Source organism: Synchiropus splendidus, chromosome 17 (genome assembly GCF_027744825.2).
Source record: "Synchiropus splendidus isolate RoL2022-P1 chromosome 17, RoL_Sspl_1.0, whole genome shotgun sequence".
NCBI lineage: Eukaryota > Metazoa > Chordata > Actinopteri > Syngnathiformes > Callionymidae > Synchiropus > Synchiropus splendidus.
The window spans coordinates 2,447,145-2,464,348 of record NC_071350.1 but is presented as its reverse complement, the minus strand read 5'-3'; the positions used below and the strand labels follow the sequence as shown (position 1 = coordinate 2,464,348).

General features: G+C 39.1%; 1 protein-coding gene across 1 annotated transcript; it reads right to left on the bottom strand.

Moving 5' to 3' along the window:
- Positions 1 to 11,807: 11,807 nt before the first annotated feature.
- LOC128748893 (uncharacterized) lies at positions 11,808 to 14,777 on the bottom strand. Its single transcript, XM_053847959.1, has 2 exons — positions 14,641 to 14,777; positions 11,808 to 13,580 (listed from the first exon to the last, which is right to left on the bottom strand). Exons 1-2 carry the CDS (start codon positions 14,713 to 14,715, stop codon positions 11,808 to 11,810), a joined length of 1,848 nt encoding a protein of 615 aa, XP_053703934.1. The 5' UTR covers positions 14,716 to 14,777.
- Positions 14,778 to 17,204: the final 2,427 nt, after the last annotated feature.

The window sequence follows — 17,204 nt, the reverse complement described above, 5'->3', positions numbered from 1 at the left end:
GCAGAAAATGCGTTTTCAGCCTGACATAAGGTGGGTTTCAGAACGCCAAACATAAAAATGTTGACAACTTTGGAAAAACACTTCAGACAGCTTAGATATCATGTGCAACTACTAGAAAGACCCGTTCTACTATACTGGGAGGTGAAAATTTCATGTTCTGAAGCTTTATGCAAAGTTATGGCACAATGCGTAAAACGCGTTTTCAGCCTGAGATGAGGTTGATTTCAGAACGCCAAACATAAAAATGTTGATAACTTTGGAAAAACACTTCAGACAGCTTAGATTTGATGTGCAACGACTAGAAAGACCCTTTCTGCTATAGTGGGATGTCAAAATTTCATGTTATGAAGCTTCCCTCGAAAGTTATGGGTCAATGCAGAAAACGTGTTTTCAGCCTCAGATAAGGTCGATTCTGGAACGCCAAACTTAAAAATGTCGATGACTTTGGAAAAACACTTTAGACAGCTTAGATTTGATGTGCAAGTATGAGAAAGACCCTTTCTGCTATAGTGGCAGGTGAAAATTTCATGTTCTGAAGCTTCCTTGCGAAGTTATGGCACAATGCAGAAAACGCGTTTTCAGGCTGAGATAAGGTGGGTTCCGGAACGCCAAACATAAAAATGTTGATAACTTTCGAAAAACACTTCAGACAGCTTAGATTTGATGTGCAGCTGCTAGAAAAACCCTTTTTGCTATAGTGGGATGTGAAAAATTCATGTTCTGAAGCTTCCCTGAGAAGTTGTGGCACAATGCAGAAAATGCGTTTTCAGCCTGAGATAAGGTGGGTTCCGAAACGCCAAACTTAAAAATGTTGCTAACTTTGGAACAAAATTTCAGACAGATTAGATTTGATGTGCAACGACTAGAAAGACCCTTTCTGCTATAGTGGGATGTCAAAATTTCATGTTATGAAGCTTCCCTCGAAAGTTATGGGTCAATGCAGAAAACGTGTTTTCAGCCTCAGATAAGGTCGATTCTGGAACGCCAAACTTAAAAATGTCGATGACTTTGGAAAAACACTTTAGACAGCTTAGATTTGATGTGCAAGTATGAGAAAGACCCTTTCTGCTATAGTGGCAGGTGAAAATTTCATGTTCTGAAGCTTCCTTGCGAAGTTATGGCACAATGCAGAAAACGCGTTTTCAGGCTGAGATAAGGTGGGTTCCGGAACGCCAAACATAAAAATGTTGATAACTTTCGAAAAACACTTCAGACAGCTTAGATTTGATGTGCAGCTGCTAGAAAAACCCTTTTTGCTATAGTGGGATGTGAAAAATTCATGTTCTGAAGCTTCCCTGAGAAGTTGTGGCACAATGCAGAAAATGCGTTTTCAGCCTGAGATAAGGTGGGTTCCGAAACGCCAAACTTAAAAATGTTGCTAACTTTGGAACAAAATTTCAGACAGATTAGATTTGATGTGCAACTACTAGAAAGTCCCTTTCTGCTATAGTGGGAGGTGAAAATTTCATGTTCTAAAGGTTCCCTGCAAAGTTATGGCACAATGCGTAAAACGCGTTTTAAGCCTGAGATAAGGTCGATTCCGGAACGCCAAACATAAAAATGTTGATAACTTTGGAAAAACACTTGAGACAGCTTAGATTTGATGTGCAACTACTAGAAAGACCCTTTCTGCTATATTGGGAGGTCAAAATTTCATGTTCTGAAGCTTCCCTGCAAAGTTATGGGACAATGCAGAAAATGATTTTTCATCCTGTGATAAGGTCGATTCCGGAACGCCGAACATAAAAATGTTGATAACTTTGGAAAAACACTTCAGACAGCTTAGATTTGATGTGCAACTACTAGAAATACCCTTTCTACACTAGTGGGACGTGAAAATTTCATGTTCTGAAGCTTCCCTGCAAAGTTATGGCACAATGCAGAAAACGCGTTTTCAGCCTGAGAAAAGGTCGGTTCCGGAACGCCAAACATAAGTATGTTGATAACTTTCGAAAAACACTTCAGACAGCTTAGATTTGTTGTGCAACTACTAGAAATACCCTTTCTGCTCTAGTGGGAGGTGAAAATTTCATGTTCTAAAGCTTCCCTGCAAAGTTATGGGACAATGCAGAAAACGCGTTTTAAGCGTGAGATAAGGAGAGTTCCGGAACGCCAAACATAAAAATGTTGATAACTTTGGAACAACACATCAGACAGCTTTGATTTGATGTGCAACTACTAGAAATACCCTTTCTGCTATAGTGGGAGGTGAAAATATCATGTTCTGAAGCTTCCCTGCAAAGTTATGGCACAATGCGTAAAACGCGTTTTCAGCCTGAGATGAGGTAGATTTCAGAACGCCAAACATTAAAATGTAGATAACTTTGGAAAAACACTTCAGACAGCTTAGATTTGATGTGCAACTACTAGAAAGACCCATTCTGCTATAGTGGGAGGTGAAAATTTCATGTTCTGAAGCTTCCCTGCAAAGTTATGGCACAATGCAGAAAACGCGTTTTCAGCCTGAGATAAGGTGGGTTCCGGAAAGCCAAACATAAAAATGTTGATAACTTTGGAAAACCATTTCAGACAGCTTAGATTTGATGTGCAACTACTGGAAAAAGCCTTTCTGCTATAGTGGGAGTTGAAAATTTCATGTTCTGAAGCTTCCCTGCAAAGTCATGGCACAATGCAGAAAACGCGTTTTCAGCATGAGACAAGGTCAATTACGGAACGCCAAACATAAAAATATGATAACTTTGGAAAAACACTTCAGACAGCTTAGATTTGATGTGCAACTACTAGAAAGACCCTTTCTGCTATAGTGGTAGGTGAAAATTTCATGTTCTGAAGCATCCCTGCAAAGTTATGCCACAATGCAGGAAATGCGTTTTCAGCCTGAGATAAGGTCGATTCCGGAAAGCCAAACATAAAAATGTTGACAACTTTGGAAAAACACTTCAGACAGCTTAGATTGGATGTGCAACTACTAGAAAGACACTTTCTGCTATAGTGGGAGGTGAAAATTTCATGTTCTGAAGCTTTCCTGCAAAGTTAGGGCAAATTGCGTAAAACGCGTTTTCAACCTGAGATAAGGTTGTTTCTGGAACGCCAAACATAAAAATGGTATTATCTTTGGAAAAACACTTCAAAAAGCTTAGATTTGATGTGCAACTACTAGAAAGACCCTTTCTGCTATAGTGGGAGGTGAAAATTTCATGTTCTGAAGCTTCCCTCCAAAGTTATGGCACAATGCAGAAAACGCTTTTACAGCCTGAGATAAGGTGGGTTCCGGAACGCCAAACATAAAAATGTTGATAACTTTGGAAAAACACTTCAGACAGCTTAGATTTGATGTGCAACTACTGGAAAAAGCCTTTCTGCTATAGTGGGAGTTGAAAATTTCATGTTCTGAAGCTTCCCTGCAAAGTTATGGCACAATGCAGAAAACGCGTTTTCAGCATGAGACAAGGTCAATTACGGAACGCCAAACATAAAAATATGATAACTTTGGAAAAACACTTCAGACAGCTTAGATTTGATGTGCAACTACTAGAAAGACCCTTTCTGCTATATTGGGAGGTCAAAATTTCATGTTCTGAAGCTTCCCTGCAAAGTTATGGGACAATGCAGAAAATGATTTTTCATCCTGTGATAAGGTCGATTCCGGAACGCCGAACATAAAAATGTTGATAACTTTGGAAAAACACTTCAGACAGCTTAGATTTGATGTGCAACTACTAGAAATACCCTTTCTACACTAGTGGGACGTGAAAATTTCATGTTCTGAAGCTTCCCTGCAAAGTTATGGCACAATGCAGAAAACGCGTTTTCAGCCTGAGAAAAGGTCGGTTCCGGAACGCCAAACATAAGTATGTTGATAACTTTGGAAAAACACTTCAAACAGCTTAGATTTAATGTGCAACTACTAGAAAGACCCTTTCTGCAATAGTGGGAGGTGAAAATTTCATGTTCTGAAGCTTCCCTGCAAAGTTATGGCACAATGCAGAAAACGCGTTTTCAGCCTGAGATAAGGTGGGTTCCAGAACGCCAAACATAAAAATGTTGATAACTTTGGAAAAACACTTCAGACAGCTTAGATTTGATGCGCAACTACTAGAAAGACCCTTTCTGCTATATTGGGAGGTCAGAATTTCATGTTCTGAAGTCTCCCTGCAAAGTTATGGGACAATGCAGAAAACGATTTTCCATCCTGAGATAAGGTCGATTCCGGAAAGCCAAACATAAAAATGTTGATAACTCAGGAAAAACTCTACAGACAGCTTAGATTTGATGTGCAACTACTAGAAAGACCCTTTCTGCCATATTGGGAGGTCAGAATTCCATGTTCTGAAGCTTCCCTGCAAAGTTATGGGACAATGTAGAAAACGATTTTTCATCCTGAGATAAGGTCGATTCCGGAACGCCAAACATAAAAATGTTGATAACTTTCGAAAAACACTTCAGACAGCTTAGATTTGTTGTGCAACTACTAGAAATACCCTTTCTGCTCTAGTGGGAGGTGAAAATTTCATGTTCTAAAGCTTCCCTGCAAAGTTATGGGACAATGCAGAAAACGCGTTTTAAGCGTGAGATAAGGAGAGTTCCGGAACGCCAAACATAAAAATGTTGATAACTTTGGAACAACACATCAGACAGCTTTGATTTGATGTGCAACTACTAGAAATACCCTTTCTGCTATAGTGGGAGGTGAAAATTTCATGTTCTGAAGCTTCCCTGCAAAGTTATGGCACAATGCAGAAAACGCGTTTTCGGACTGAGATAAGGTCGATTCAGGAACACCAAACAAAAAAATGTTGAAAACTTTCAAAAAACACATCAGACAGCTTCGATTTGATGTGCAACTACGAGAAAGACCCTTTCTGCTATAGTGGGAGGTGAAAATATCATGTTCTGAAGCTTCCCTGCAAAGTTATGGCACAATGCGTAAAACGCGTTTTCAGCCTGAGATGAGGTAGATTTCAGAACGCCAAACATTAAAATGTAGATAACTTTGGAAAAACACTTCAGACAGCTTAGATTTGATGTGCAACTACTAAAAAGCCACATTCTGCTATAGTGGGAGGTGAAAATTTAATGTTCTGATGCTTTCCTGCAAAGTTATGGCAAATTGCGTAAAACGCGTTTTCAGCCTGAGATAAGGTTGTTTCTGGAACGCCAAACATAAAAATGGTGTTAACTTTGGAAAAACACTTCAAACAGCTTAGATTTGATGTGCAACTACTAGAAAGACCCATTCTGCTATAGTGGGAGGTGAAAATTTCATGTTCTGAAGCTTCCCTGCAAAGTTATGGCACAATGCAGAAAACGCGTTTTCAGCCTGAGATAAGGTGGGTTCCGGAAAGCCAAACATAAAAATGTTGATAACTTTGGAAAACCATTTCAGACAGCTTAGATTTGATGTGCAACTACTGGAAAAAGCCTTTCTGCTATAGTGGGAGTTGAAAATTTCATGTTCTGAAGCTTCCCTGCAAAGTCATGGCACAATGCAGAAAACGCGTTTTCAGCATGAGACAAGGTCAATTACGGAACGCCAAACATAAAAATATGATAACTTTGGAAAAACACTTCAGACAGCTTATATTTGATGTGCAACTACTAGAAAGACCCTTTCTGCTATAGTGGTAGGTGAAAATTTCATGTTCTGAAGCATCCCTGCAAAGTTATGCCACAATGCAGGAAATGCGTTTTCAGCCTGAGATAAGGTCGATTCCGGAAAGCCAAACATAAAAATGTTGACAACTTTGGAAAAACACTTCAGACAGCTTAGATTTGATGTGCAACTACTAGAAAGACCCTTTCTGCTATAGTGGGAGGAGAAAATTTCATGTTCTGAAGTCTCCCTGCAAAGTTATGGCACAATGCAGAAAATGCGTTTTCAGCCTGAGATAAGCTGGGTTCCAGAACGCCAAACATAAAAATGTTGATAACTTTGGAAAAACACTTCAGACAGCTTAGATTGGATGTGCAACTACTAGAAAGACACTTTCTGCTATAGTGGGAGGTGAAAATTTCATGTTCTGAAGCTTTCCTGCAAAGTTAGGGCAAATTGCGTAAAACGCGTTTTCAACCTGAGATAAGGTTGTTTCTGGAACGCCAAACATAAAAATGGTATTATCTTTGGAAAAACACTTCAAAAAGCTTAGATTTGATGTGCAACTACTAGAAAGACCCTTTCTGCTATAGTGGGAGGTGAAAATTTCATGTTCTGAAGCTTCCCTGAGAAGTTATAGCACAATGCAGAAAACGCGTTTTCAGCCTGAGATAAGGTGGGTTCCGAAACGCCAAACGTAAAAATGTTGATAACTTTCGAAAAACACTTCAGACAGCTTAGATTTGATGTGCAACTACTAGAAAGACCCCTTCTGCTACAGTGGGAGGTGAAAATTTCATGTTCTGAAGCTTCCTTGCAAAGTTATGGCAAATTGCGTAAAACGCGTTTTCAGCCTGAGATAAGGTTGTTTCTGGAACGCCAAACATAAAAATGGTGTTAACTTTGGAAAAACACTTCAAACAGCTTAGATTTGATGTGCAACTACTAGAAAGACCCATTCTGCTATAGTGGGAGGTGAAAATTTCATGTTCTGAAGCTTCCCTGCAAAGTTATGGCACAATGCAGAAAACGCGTTTTCAGCCTGAGATAAGGTGGGTTCCGGAAAGCCAAACATAAAAATGTTGATAACTTTGGAAAACCATTTCAGACAGCTTAGATTTGATGTGCAACTACTGGAAAAAGCCTTTCTGCTATAGTGGGAGTTGAAAATTTCATGTTCTGAAGCTTCCCTGCAAAGTCATGGCACAATGCAGAAAACGCGTTTTCAGCATGAGACAAGGTCAATTACGGAACGCCAAACATAAAAATATGATAACTTTGGAAAAACACTTCAGACAGCTTATATTTGATGTGCAACTACTAGAAAGACCCTTTCTGCTATAGTGGTAGGTGAAAATTTCATGTTCTGAAGCATCCCTGCAAAGTTATGCCACAATGCAGGAAATGCGTTTTCAGCCTGAGATAAGGTCGATTCCGGAAAGCCAAACATAAAAATGTTGACAACTTTGGAAAAACACTTCAGACAGCTTAGATTTGATGTGCAACTACTAGAAAGACCCTTTCTGCTATAGTGGGAGGAGAAAATTTCATGTTCTGAAGTCTCCCTGCAAAGTTATGGCACAATGCAGAAAATGCGTTTTCAGCCTGAGATAAGCTGGGTTCCAGAACGCCAAACATAAAAATGTTGATAACTTTGGAAAAACACTTCAGACAGCTTAGATTGGATGTGCAACTACTAGAAAGACACTTTCTGCTATAGTGGGAGGTGAAAATTTCATGTTCTGAAGCTTTCCTGCAAAGTTAGGGCAAATTGCGTAAAACGCGTTTTCAACCTGAGATAAGGTTGTTTCTGGAACGCCAAACATAAAAATGGTATTATCTTTGGAAAAACACTTCAAAAAGCTTAGATTTGATGTGCAACTACTAGAAAGACCCTTTCTGCTATAGTGGGAGGTGAAAATTTCATGTTCTGAAGCTTCCCTGCAAAGTGATGGCACAATGCTGAAAACGCGTTTTCAGCCTGAGATAAGGTTGATTCTGGAACGCCAAACATAAGAATGTTGATAACTTTGGAAAAACACTTCAGACAGGTTAGATTTGATGTGCAACTACTCGAAGGACCCTTTCTGCTATAGCGGCAGGTTAAAATTTCATGTTCTGAAGCTTCCCTCCAAAGTTATGGCACAATGCAGAAAACGCTTTTACAGCCTGAGATAAGGTGGGTTCCGGAACGCCAAACATAAAAATGTTGATAACTTTGGAAAAACACTTCAGACAGCTTAGATTTGATGTGCAACTACTGGAAAAAGCCTTTCTGCTATAGTGGGAGTTGAAAATTTCATGTTCTGAAGCTTCCCTGCAAAGTTATGGCACAATGCAGAAAACGCGTTTTTTCAGCATGAGACAAGGTCAATTACGGAACGCCAAACATAAAAATATGATAACTTTGGAAAAACACTTCAGACAGCTTAGATTTGATGTGCAACTACTAGAAAGACCCTTTCTGCTATAGTGGGAGGTGAAAATTTCATGTTCTGAAGCATCCCTGCAAAGTTATGCCACAATGCAGGAAACGCGTTTTCAGGCTGAGATAAGGTCGATTACGGAAAGCCAAACATAAAAATGTTGACAACTTTGGAAAAACACTTCAGACAGCTTAGATTTGATGTGCAACTACTAGAAAGACCATTTCTGCTATTGTGGGAGTTGAAAATTTCATATTCTGAAGCTTTCCTGCAAGGTTATGGCACAATGCGTGAAACGCGTTTTCAGCCTGAGATAAGGTTGATTCCGGAAAGCCAAACAAAAAAATGTTGATAACTTTGGAAAAACACTTCAGACAGCTTAGATTTGATGTGCAACTACTGGAAAAAGCCTTTCTGGTATAGTGGGAGTTGAAAATTTCATGTTCTGAAGCTTCCCTGCAAAGTTATGGCACAATGCAGAAAACGCGTTTTCAGCATGAGACAAGGTCAATTACGGAACGCCAAACATAAAAATATGATAACTTTGAAAAAACACTTCAGACAGCTTAGATTTGATGTGCAACTACTAGAAAGACCCTTTCTGCTATAGTGGGAGGTGAAAATTTCATGTTCTGAAGTTTCCTTGCAAAGTTATGGCACAATGCAGTAAACGCGTTTTCAGCCAGAGATAAGGTCGATTCTGGAATGCCAAACATAAAAATGTTGATAACTTTGGAAAAAACACTTCAGACAGCTTAGATTTGATGTGCAACTACTAGAAAGACTCTTTCTTACGGAAGAGGATTAGGGCCAGTAAAGAAAAAAAAATTTTTTTTCTCAGAATTCTGACTTTAAAGTGAGAATTCTGACTTTAATCTCAGAATTCTGACTTTAATCTCAGAATTCTGACTTTAAAGTGAGAATTCTCACTTTAAAGTCAGAATTCTCACTTTTTTCTCAGAATTCTGACTTTAAAGTGAGAATTCTGACTTTAATCTCAGAATTCTCACTTTTTTCTCAGAATTCTGACTTTAAAGTGAGAATTCTCACTTTAAAGTCAGAATTCTCACTTTTTTCTCAGAATTCTGACTTTAAAGTGAGAATTCTCTCTTTAAAGTCAGAATTCTCACTTTTTTTCTCAGAATTCTGACTTTAAAGTGAGAATTCTGACTTTAATCTCAGAATTCTGACTTTAATCTCAGAATTCTGACTTTAAAGTGAGAATTCTGACTTTAAAGTCAGAATTCTCACTTTTTTCTCAGAATTCTGACTTTAAAGTGAGAATTCTGACTTTAATCTCAGAATTCTCGCTTTGTGACGTTGAGCAATGAATTGTGGGGCGGGAAACGTCAGATCGCTGTGTAGCTGTGAAGAGACAACATGTCATCGACCAGTGACTTTTTGCGCAGTCGAGGAGTTTCAGAGGACATCATCTCACTTATGGAGGAGCAGAGGTTGAGTAACATATTGCCTTCATTTGGTGACTGTTGAGTACTTAAAGGAAATGCTCCATGTAGCTTGTAGCTTCGCTGCTAATTCATAAAAAAGAGACTGACGTGGCAATCCATATGATGTCATATACACATAGACACACATATGCACACATGTCTGTACTTTACTACTAACTGGGAAGGTTGATGAGTGGAGTGAACTGTTGAAACTGACACTACACCATAAATGCGAACATTATTATTTACAAAATATATAATATGCATACTGTTTTGTCAGACGCTACATTATTTCAGTAATTCTAAAATATGATTGGTTTTTATCTTTTCTTGTGCAGATAAAGTGACTGATGGAGGCTACAACTCACACAGTGGCGGCTGAAAAGCCAGATTTGGATGACTTCATCAAGCTGTGCTTTAGACTTTCACTCAGCAATAAAGAAATACTTGCAGTAGTGGCACATCATGCTCAGACTGTCATGAGTATTCGGACTCTGAAGAGAATATGCCGAAGACTTGGTTTGTATCGAAGAAAGAACCAGTCAGACCTGGGAGAAGTGTTGGCTTTTATCCAGCAAGAGATCATGGCGAGTGGGCAGATGCAAGGTTATCGATGGCTTCATCTACGAGCAATTCAGAAAGGATTTGTTGTGTCACAAGACACAATACGGCAAATTATAAAAATGATTGACCCCATTGGTGTGGAATTAAGAAGAGCACGACGCCTACGAAGACGGCAATACAGCTGCAGAGGACCAAATGCTGTTTGGCACATGGATGGCTATGATAAATTGAAACCCTATGGGATTGGCATCCATGGCTGCATTGACGGGTTTAGCCGATACGTATTATGGGCAGAGGCCTACACCACGAACAATGATCCGAAGGTGGTTGCAAGTTACTTTATTAAAACAGTTTCACGCATTGGTGGATGCCCAGAAAGGATCCGTGCTGACAGGGGCACAGAAAATGGCCATGTTGAACAGATGCAAATGTTTTTGCAAAGAAACCGCTCAGATAGCTTTGCAGGGGACAAAAGTTTCCTTTATGGAAGAAGTACCACCAATCAGCGCATTGAAGGATGGTGGACCACCCTCCGCAAACAGAGTGCACAATTCTGGATGAATTTATTTCAAACTCTTCAGGATGATGGTCACTTCACAGGAAACTTTCTGGATAAAAGCCTCATCCAGTTCTGCTTTCTCAATCTCATGCAGGTAAAAGACTTTGTCTGTGCATATTATTTTTTCTGCATTGAAATTAATCAATGGTAAAAATTTAATTCCGAAATACTTGAAGTAAGACAGTCAGACGTACTACAGATACTTTTGTCATTTTGCATAGTGCATACTGTAGATGGGATGACTCAAACAAGCAAATTGAATGTTCATAAAGTTGCTGGGCAAAATGTCAATAATATCAATACTTCACTATTCCGCTTTTTGGGCAGGATGAGCTGGATGAAGTTGTGAACACATGGAACTCCCACAAAATAAGATCAAGGTTGACCGGTGATGCAGCTTCAGGTCGGCCAGTCGTCATGTATTCATTCCCTGCCATTCACAGTGCTGAGGATCGACTGAAATCTGCTGAAATGGAAGAGGTCATTGTATGTATGGAAGAGTGCACGCCAAAAGCCCAGTTTCCTTGTGATGAAACTGTTTTTGAGCTGTGTTGTCTGCTCATGGAGGAAAATGAATGGCATGCTCCATCAGATCCATTAGCTGCAAGTGATTTGTACATTACATTGAGGGGAGAAATATTGAAGATTGTATGACAAGTCTATTGATGTAATATTTATTAAAACTTCGGCATCTAACTGTGTCATTAAGAGAATGAATTCGACACATTTTTTGTCCTTTGAGTTTACGTATTGTGATTTTTCACACGACATTTTAAATGTATTTTCTGTAAGTCACAAATAAATAAAAGGGCATTAAACATTTCACCTGAGTTGTGATGAATCTATGTAAAACTTCACCTACCAAAATGAGTGACAGAAAATATTTTCCTGTGTATTAATTCGCTGTCTACAATGTCGTTTTTTTAGTTTCGATTGGTTCCATAAATATTTTTGAAGTACTATGTATTGCAAAAAACATTTTACAAAACATATGAACAACATTATGAGACCCTTCATATTTACACACTTAATAAACACTCAGGTGAAGACAGAAATACAAAGTTGTAGAAGAGTGAGTTTATTGAATGCAATAAAATATTACTCTTCATAGTAGCAGCATGGTATATATCCATATAAAACAATGCAGCTGCTGAAACAACTTCCCAATAGTAAGTATAACATCTTAGGCTTTCTTTTAAATGAAGCCCATGAACTTTTTAGATCGTTATATTCCTCTAGTTAAGGGTGCAAAACAATTAAACAATGTCCATTATCCAAACATTGCTTTCGAGAACTGCATTGAATTCTGATCGGAAATCTGGGAAATTTTCATAGCTTTCAGCAATATGCAGAACTTTCCCACAGGTGTGCCCCACGGGTCTTCTCGTGAACTCTGTCATTTCCTGGAATTCCACATGAATGGTGTCTGTAACAACAAGATCAGAGCCAGTGCAAAACCGGAGAAACTTCTGAAGTTTGACTTCATCCAACTCTCTGATGAACTTTTTCAGATGACTTGCCACTTCTTTCTGCTTTGGGGTTAAATCAGTCGCAAATCTCAGCAGTTGGCAGACTTTTTTTGAAGTTGGTTGCAAGTCAGAGCACAATTTGTTCAGTGCTTCAGGACTGATGGAGATATGCTGAAGAGTAACCTCCCTCCAGCAGTCTATAACAAACATGGGCTTTTGGACCAGCTCTTTGTGTGCTATTTCCAGCAGTATTGTGGGAAAGGTTTCAGCTGTGATTCTCCTTCTACATCCATAGCTGTCAAGTACTTCAACAAGATAATCTAGGTCCACTTCAGAAAAGTCCTTCATTGCTTCCATCAACACATCTCGTTCCTGGCTGCTCACAAACTGCAGGAAATGGGCTTTCGGATCACTGTAAACACAGTTGAAAAGCACTTGTTCGAGGAAGGGAAATGCAAGTTTGTTTGGGAAATAGCAACAATCTTGGTAACCTTTAACAAGGATTCTCCCAACTGCTTTCCACTTTTCCTCAGGAAAATCATGGCGGATGAATGGCACTTTAACTATTGTACCAAGGGTGCATCGTTCATAGAATTCTTGCCAGAAGCAGCTAAGAACATCCCTCAGCACTCCAGATCCAACACCTGCTTCTTCTCTATTATCTGGTAATATGCGTTTCACATTCAGTGATTTGTTCAAGATGGCGTCATCAGAGAAAGCTGTAATCATATCATTCAATGTGTCAGAGTAGTGAACAGTTATTGTCATCGCATCTGGTGGATCAGGTGGACTGAGAGGCATAGCTGGACCATCGTAAATCAATGTGACCTCTGTATCTTCCTCTGCATCATATGTGGGACCAAAAGTAATTTCTGAATCAACAGAAATGTCCAAAGATACGTAGACTTCACTTGATTCAACTGTGACCTCCTCAATTTCTGCAGAGTTGTTTTCACTGCCATTGTGTGACAAAGCCAAGACTTCCCCTGTCGTTGTGCTGGCATCATCTTGCTCATCTTTTCGCCTTGTTGCAATGTAAAAACGCAACAACGTCAGTTTTGCTGCCTCGTACATATTGCCAATGGACTGGCAGGTGTCATCAGTGAGGCAATTCTGTTTGAAATCCCACACCTCAAACTCGAAGTCCAATTCAGATCCTTTAGGAGAAATTCCACCAGGGAAAAACAGTTTTTTTCCCTCCTCAAGAATGTCCTTTAACCCAGCTTCTGTGGACATTTTAACCTTTCTGGTACCTCCTCCCTGCTTCTCCCTCACCTGTTTTGCTATTTTTCCATCATTGTGTATCCATCCAATCGCAACATTTCTTGTGGTTTTCTGCCTCTTAATCTGTTGTATTTTCGTTTTTGAGGCAGTGTCCCCTTTCGCACTTTCATTTCTGAGTTTCATTTTTTCACGGAGTTTTTCCAAAAGTCCGTTTTTTCTTTTTAATGGGGGCTGTTTTGTCTTGCAAAAATTGAAGAGAGCAATTCGGTCTCCATAACAGGGGATGTAATTGGCAAGACTTTCATCATCCATCAGTGAGATGACGTCACTATCAATCTGCACAAGAAAAACAGCAAAAAAAGACAATCAATTAAAATATAACAGAATCACAAAGTATTGTAAGCATTATAAAATTGTAAATAAAATACAAACTGACAAAAATGCTGCAACTGTTACACGTTGAAATATATTAATAATTTGTGATTTGTACATATATGCCTAAAAATATTATTTCAAAACTACTTAGATTTAAATAAGCTTAGTGAGTCTAAAATTAGATTCAACACATTCGACAACAAACGACAGCAGCAGCGTGAAGCATGCGAGCAATATAAGAACAAGAAATATAATTAACAACCGTGTTATAGACTGTGTTGTTGCCCTAGTAGGTGTTAGTGGAGTGGAGTGCACTGATATTAGCGATGGTTAAGGGAAGGTTTTTGTTGGCCAACAGGCTTGACGAAGCATCGGCGAGTGAGTGTGACGGGCGTAAAATAAAATGCACGCACCAAACGAACAGTTGCCTTGATTCAAGTTCCCAATATATTACAAACACACTCACATCGTCACTGACACCTTGGCGGCGGTGACTCTAGAACATTAGATACGTCTCTTTTGTGCGCTGAACATGTGAATGTCTGCAAAATAAGTCACCAAAGACAGGAGATAACTGGCTCATATGCATGTATGTTAATGGCACGATGGTTAATAGCGTCAAGACGTGCTGGTTTGTTCAAATGTTGTCAGTTTGTTCAGTGATCGCACAGTTTCTGTTATTTTACAATCGTATATTCGACTGATTTAATGAAAGCAATGTTGTGTATGAGGAGCGGTGTCTGCCTCTTCCTTAATTACCGGATCGCTGGCTCCGTCAAGCAAGCAAAGGGGCTGGATGCAAAGTGTCGCCGAGTTCTACAAATGCTATATGACATCACCATGACGTATCTGGACTGTCTCTTGAATACTTTTGTCTGAAGGAACCAACGACTCCTAATCTGCATATTCACGCGGGTAGATCCCATCAATGTGATATGAATTAGCAGCGAAGCTACAATCTACATGGAGCATTTCCTTTAAGTACTCAACAGTCACCAAATGAAGGCAATATGTTACTCACCCTCTGCTCCTCCATAAGTGAGATGATGTCCTCTGAAACTCCTCGACTGCGCAAAAAGTCACTGGTCGATGACATGTTGTCTCTTCACAGCTACACAGCGATCTGACGTTTCCCGCCCCACAATTCATTGCTCAACGTCACAAAGTGAGAATTCTGAGATTAAAGTCAGAATTCTCACTTTAAAGTCAGAATTCTGAGAAAAAAGTGAGAATTCTGAGATTAAAGTCAGAATTCTCACTTTAAAGTCAGAATTCTGAGAAAAAAGTGAGAATTCTGACTTTAAAGTGAGAATTCTGAGATTAAAGTCAGAATTCTCACTTTAAAGTGAGAATTCTGAGAAAAAAGTGAGAATTCTGAGATTAAAGTCAGAATTCTCACTTTAAAGTCAGAATTCTGAGATTAAAGTCAGAATTCTGAGAATTTTTTTTTTTTTTCTTAACTGGCCCTAATCCTCTTCCGTACTTTCTGCTATAGTGGGAGGTGAAAATTTCATGTTCTGAAGTTTCCCTGCAAAGATATGGCACAATGCAGAAAACGCGTTATCAGCCAGAGATAAGGTCGATTCTGGAATGCCAAACATAAAAATGTTGATAACTTTGGAAAAACACTTCAGACAGCTTAGATTTGATGTGCAACTACTAGAAAGACACTTTCTGCTATAGTGGGAGGTGAAAATTTCATGTTCTGAAGCTTTCCTGCAAAGTTAGGGCAAATTGCGTAAAAAGCGTTTTCAACCTGAGATAAGGTTGTTTCTGGAACGCCAAACATAAAAATGGTATTATCTTTGGAAAAACACTTCAAAAAGCTTAGATTTGATGTGCAACTACTAGAAAGACCCTTTCTGCTATAGTGGGAGGTGAAAATTTCATGTTCTGAAGCTTCCCTGCAAAGTGATGGCACAATGCTGAAAACGCGTTTTCAGCCAGAGATAAGGTTGATTCTGGAACGCCAAACATAAGAATGTTGATAACTTTGGAAAAACACTTCAGACAGGTTAGATTTGATGTGCAACTACTCGAAGGACCCTTTCTGCTATAGTGGGAGGTTAAAATTTCATGTTCTGAAGCTTCCCTCCAAAGTTATGGCACAATGCAGAAAACGCTTTTACAGCCTGAGATAAGGTGGGTTCCGGAACGCCAAACATAAAAATGTTGATAACTTTGGAAAAACACTTCAAACAGCTTAGATTTGATGTGCAACTATTAGAAAAGCCCTTTCTGCTATAGTGGGAGGTGAAAATTTAATGTTCTGAAGCTTCCCTGCAAAGTTATGGCACAATGCAGAAAACGCGTTTTCAGCCTGAGATAAGGTCGATTCCGGAAAGCCAAACATAAAAATGTTGATAACTTTGGAAAAACACTTCAGACAGCTTAGATTTGATGTGCAACTACTGGAAAAAGCCTTTCTGCTATAGTGGGAGTTGAAAATTTCATGTTCTGAAGCTTCCCTGCAAAGTTATGCCACAATGCAGAAAACGCGTTTTCAGGCTGAGATAAGGTCGATTACGGAAAGCCAGACATAAAAATGTTGACAACTTTGGAAAAACACTTCAGACAGCTTAGATTTGATGTGCAACTACTAGAAAGACAATTTCTGCTATTGTGGGAGTTGAAAATTTCATGTTCTGAAGCTTTCCTGCAAGGTTATGGCACAATGCGTAAAACGCGTTTTCAGCCTGAGATAAGGTTGATTCCGGAAAGCCAAACAAAAAAATGTTGATAACTTTGGAAAAACAATTCAGACAGCTTAGATTTGATGTGCAACTACTGGAAAAAGCCTTTCTGGTATAGTGGGAGTTGAAAATTTCATGTTCTGAAGCTTCCCTGCAAAGTTATGCCACAATGCAGAAAACGCGTTTTCAGCATGAGACAAGGTCAATTACGGAACGCCAAACATAAAAATATGATAACTTTGAAAAAACACTTCAGACAGCTTAGATTTGATGTGCAACTACTGGAAAGACCCTTTCTGCTATAGTGGGAGGTGAAAATTTCATGTTCTGAAGTTTCCTTGCAAAGTTATGGCACAATGCAGAAAACGCGTTTTCAGCCAGAGATAAGGTCGATTCTGGAATGCCAAACATAAAAATGTTGATAACTTTGGAAAAAACACTTCAGACAGCTTAGATTTGACGTGCAACTACTAGAAAGACCCTTTCTGCTGTAGTGGGAGTTGAAAATTTCATGTTCTGAAGCTTCCCTGCAAAGTTATGGCACAATGCAGAAAACGTGTTTTCAGCCTGAGATAAGGTCGATTCTGGAACGCCAAACATAAGAATGTTGATAACTTTGAAAAAACACTTCAGACAGCTTAGATTTGATGTGCAACTACTAGAAAGACCATTTCTGCTACAGTGGGATGTGAAAATTTCATGTTCTGAAGCTTGCCTGCAAAGTTATGGCACAATGCAGAAAACACGTCTTCAGCCTGAGATAAGATAGATTCCGGTACGCCAAACATAAAAATGTTGATAACTTTGTAAAAACACTTCAGACAGCTTAGATTTGATGTGCAACTACAAGACAGAACCTTTCTGCAACAGTGGGAGGTGAAAATTTCATGTT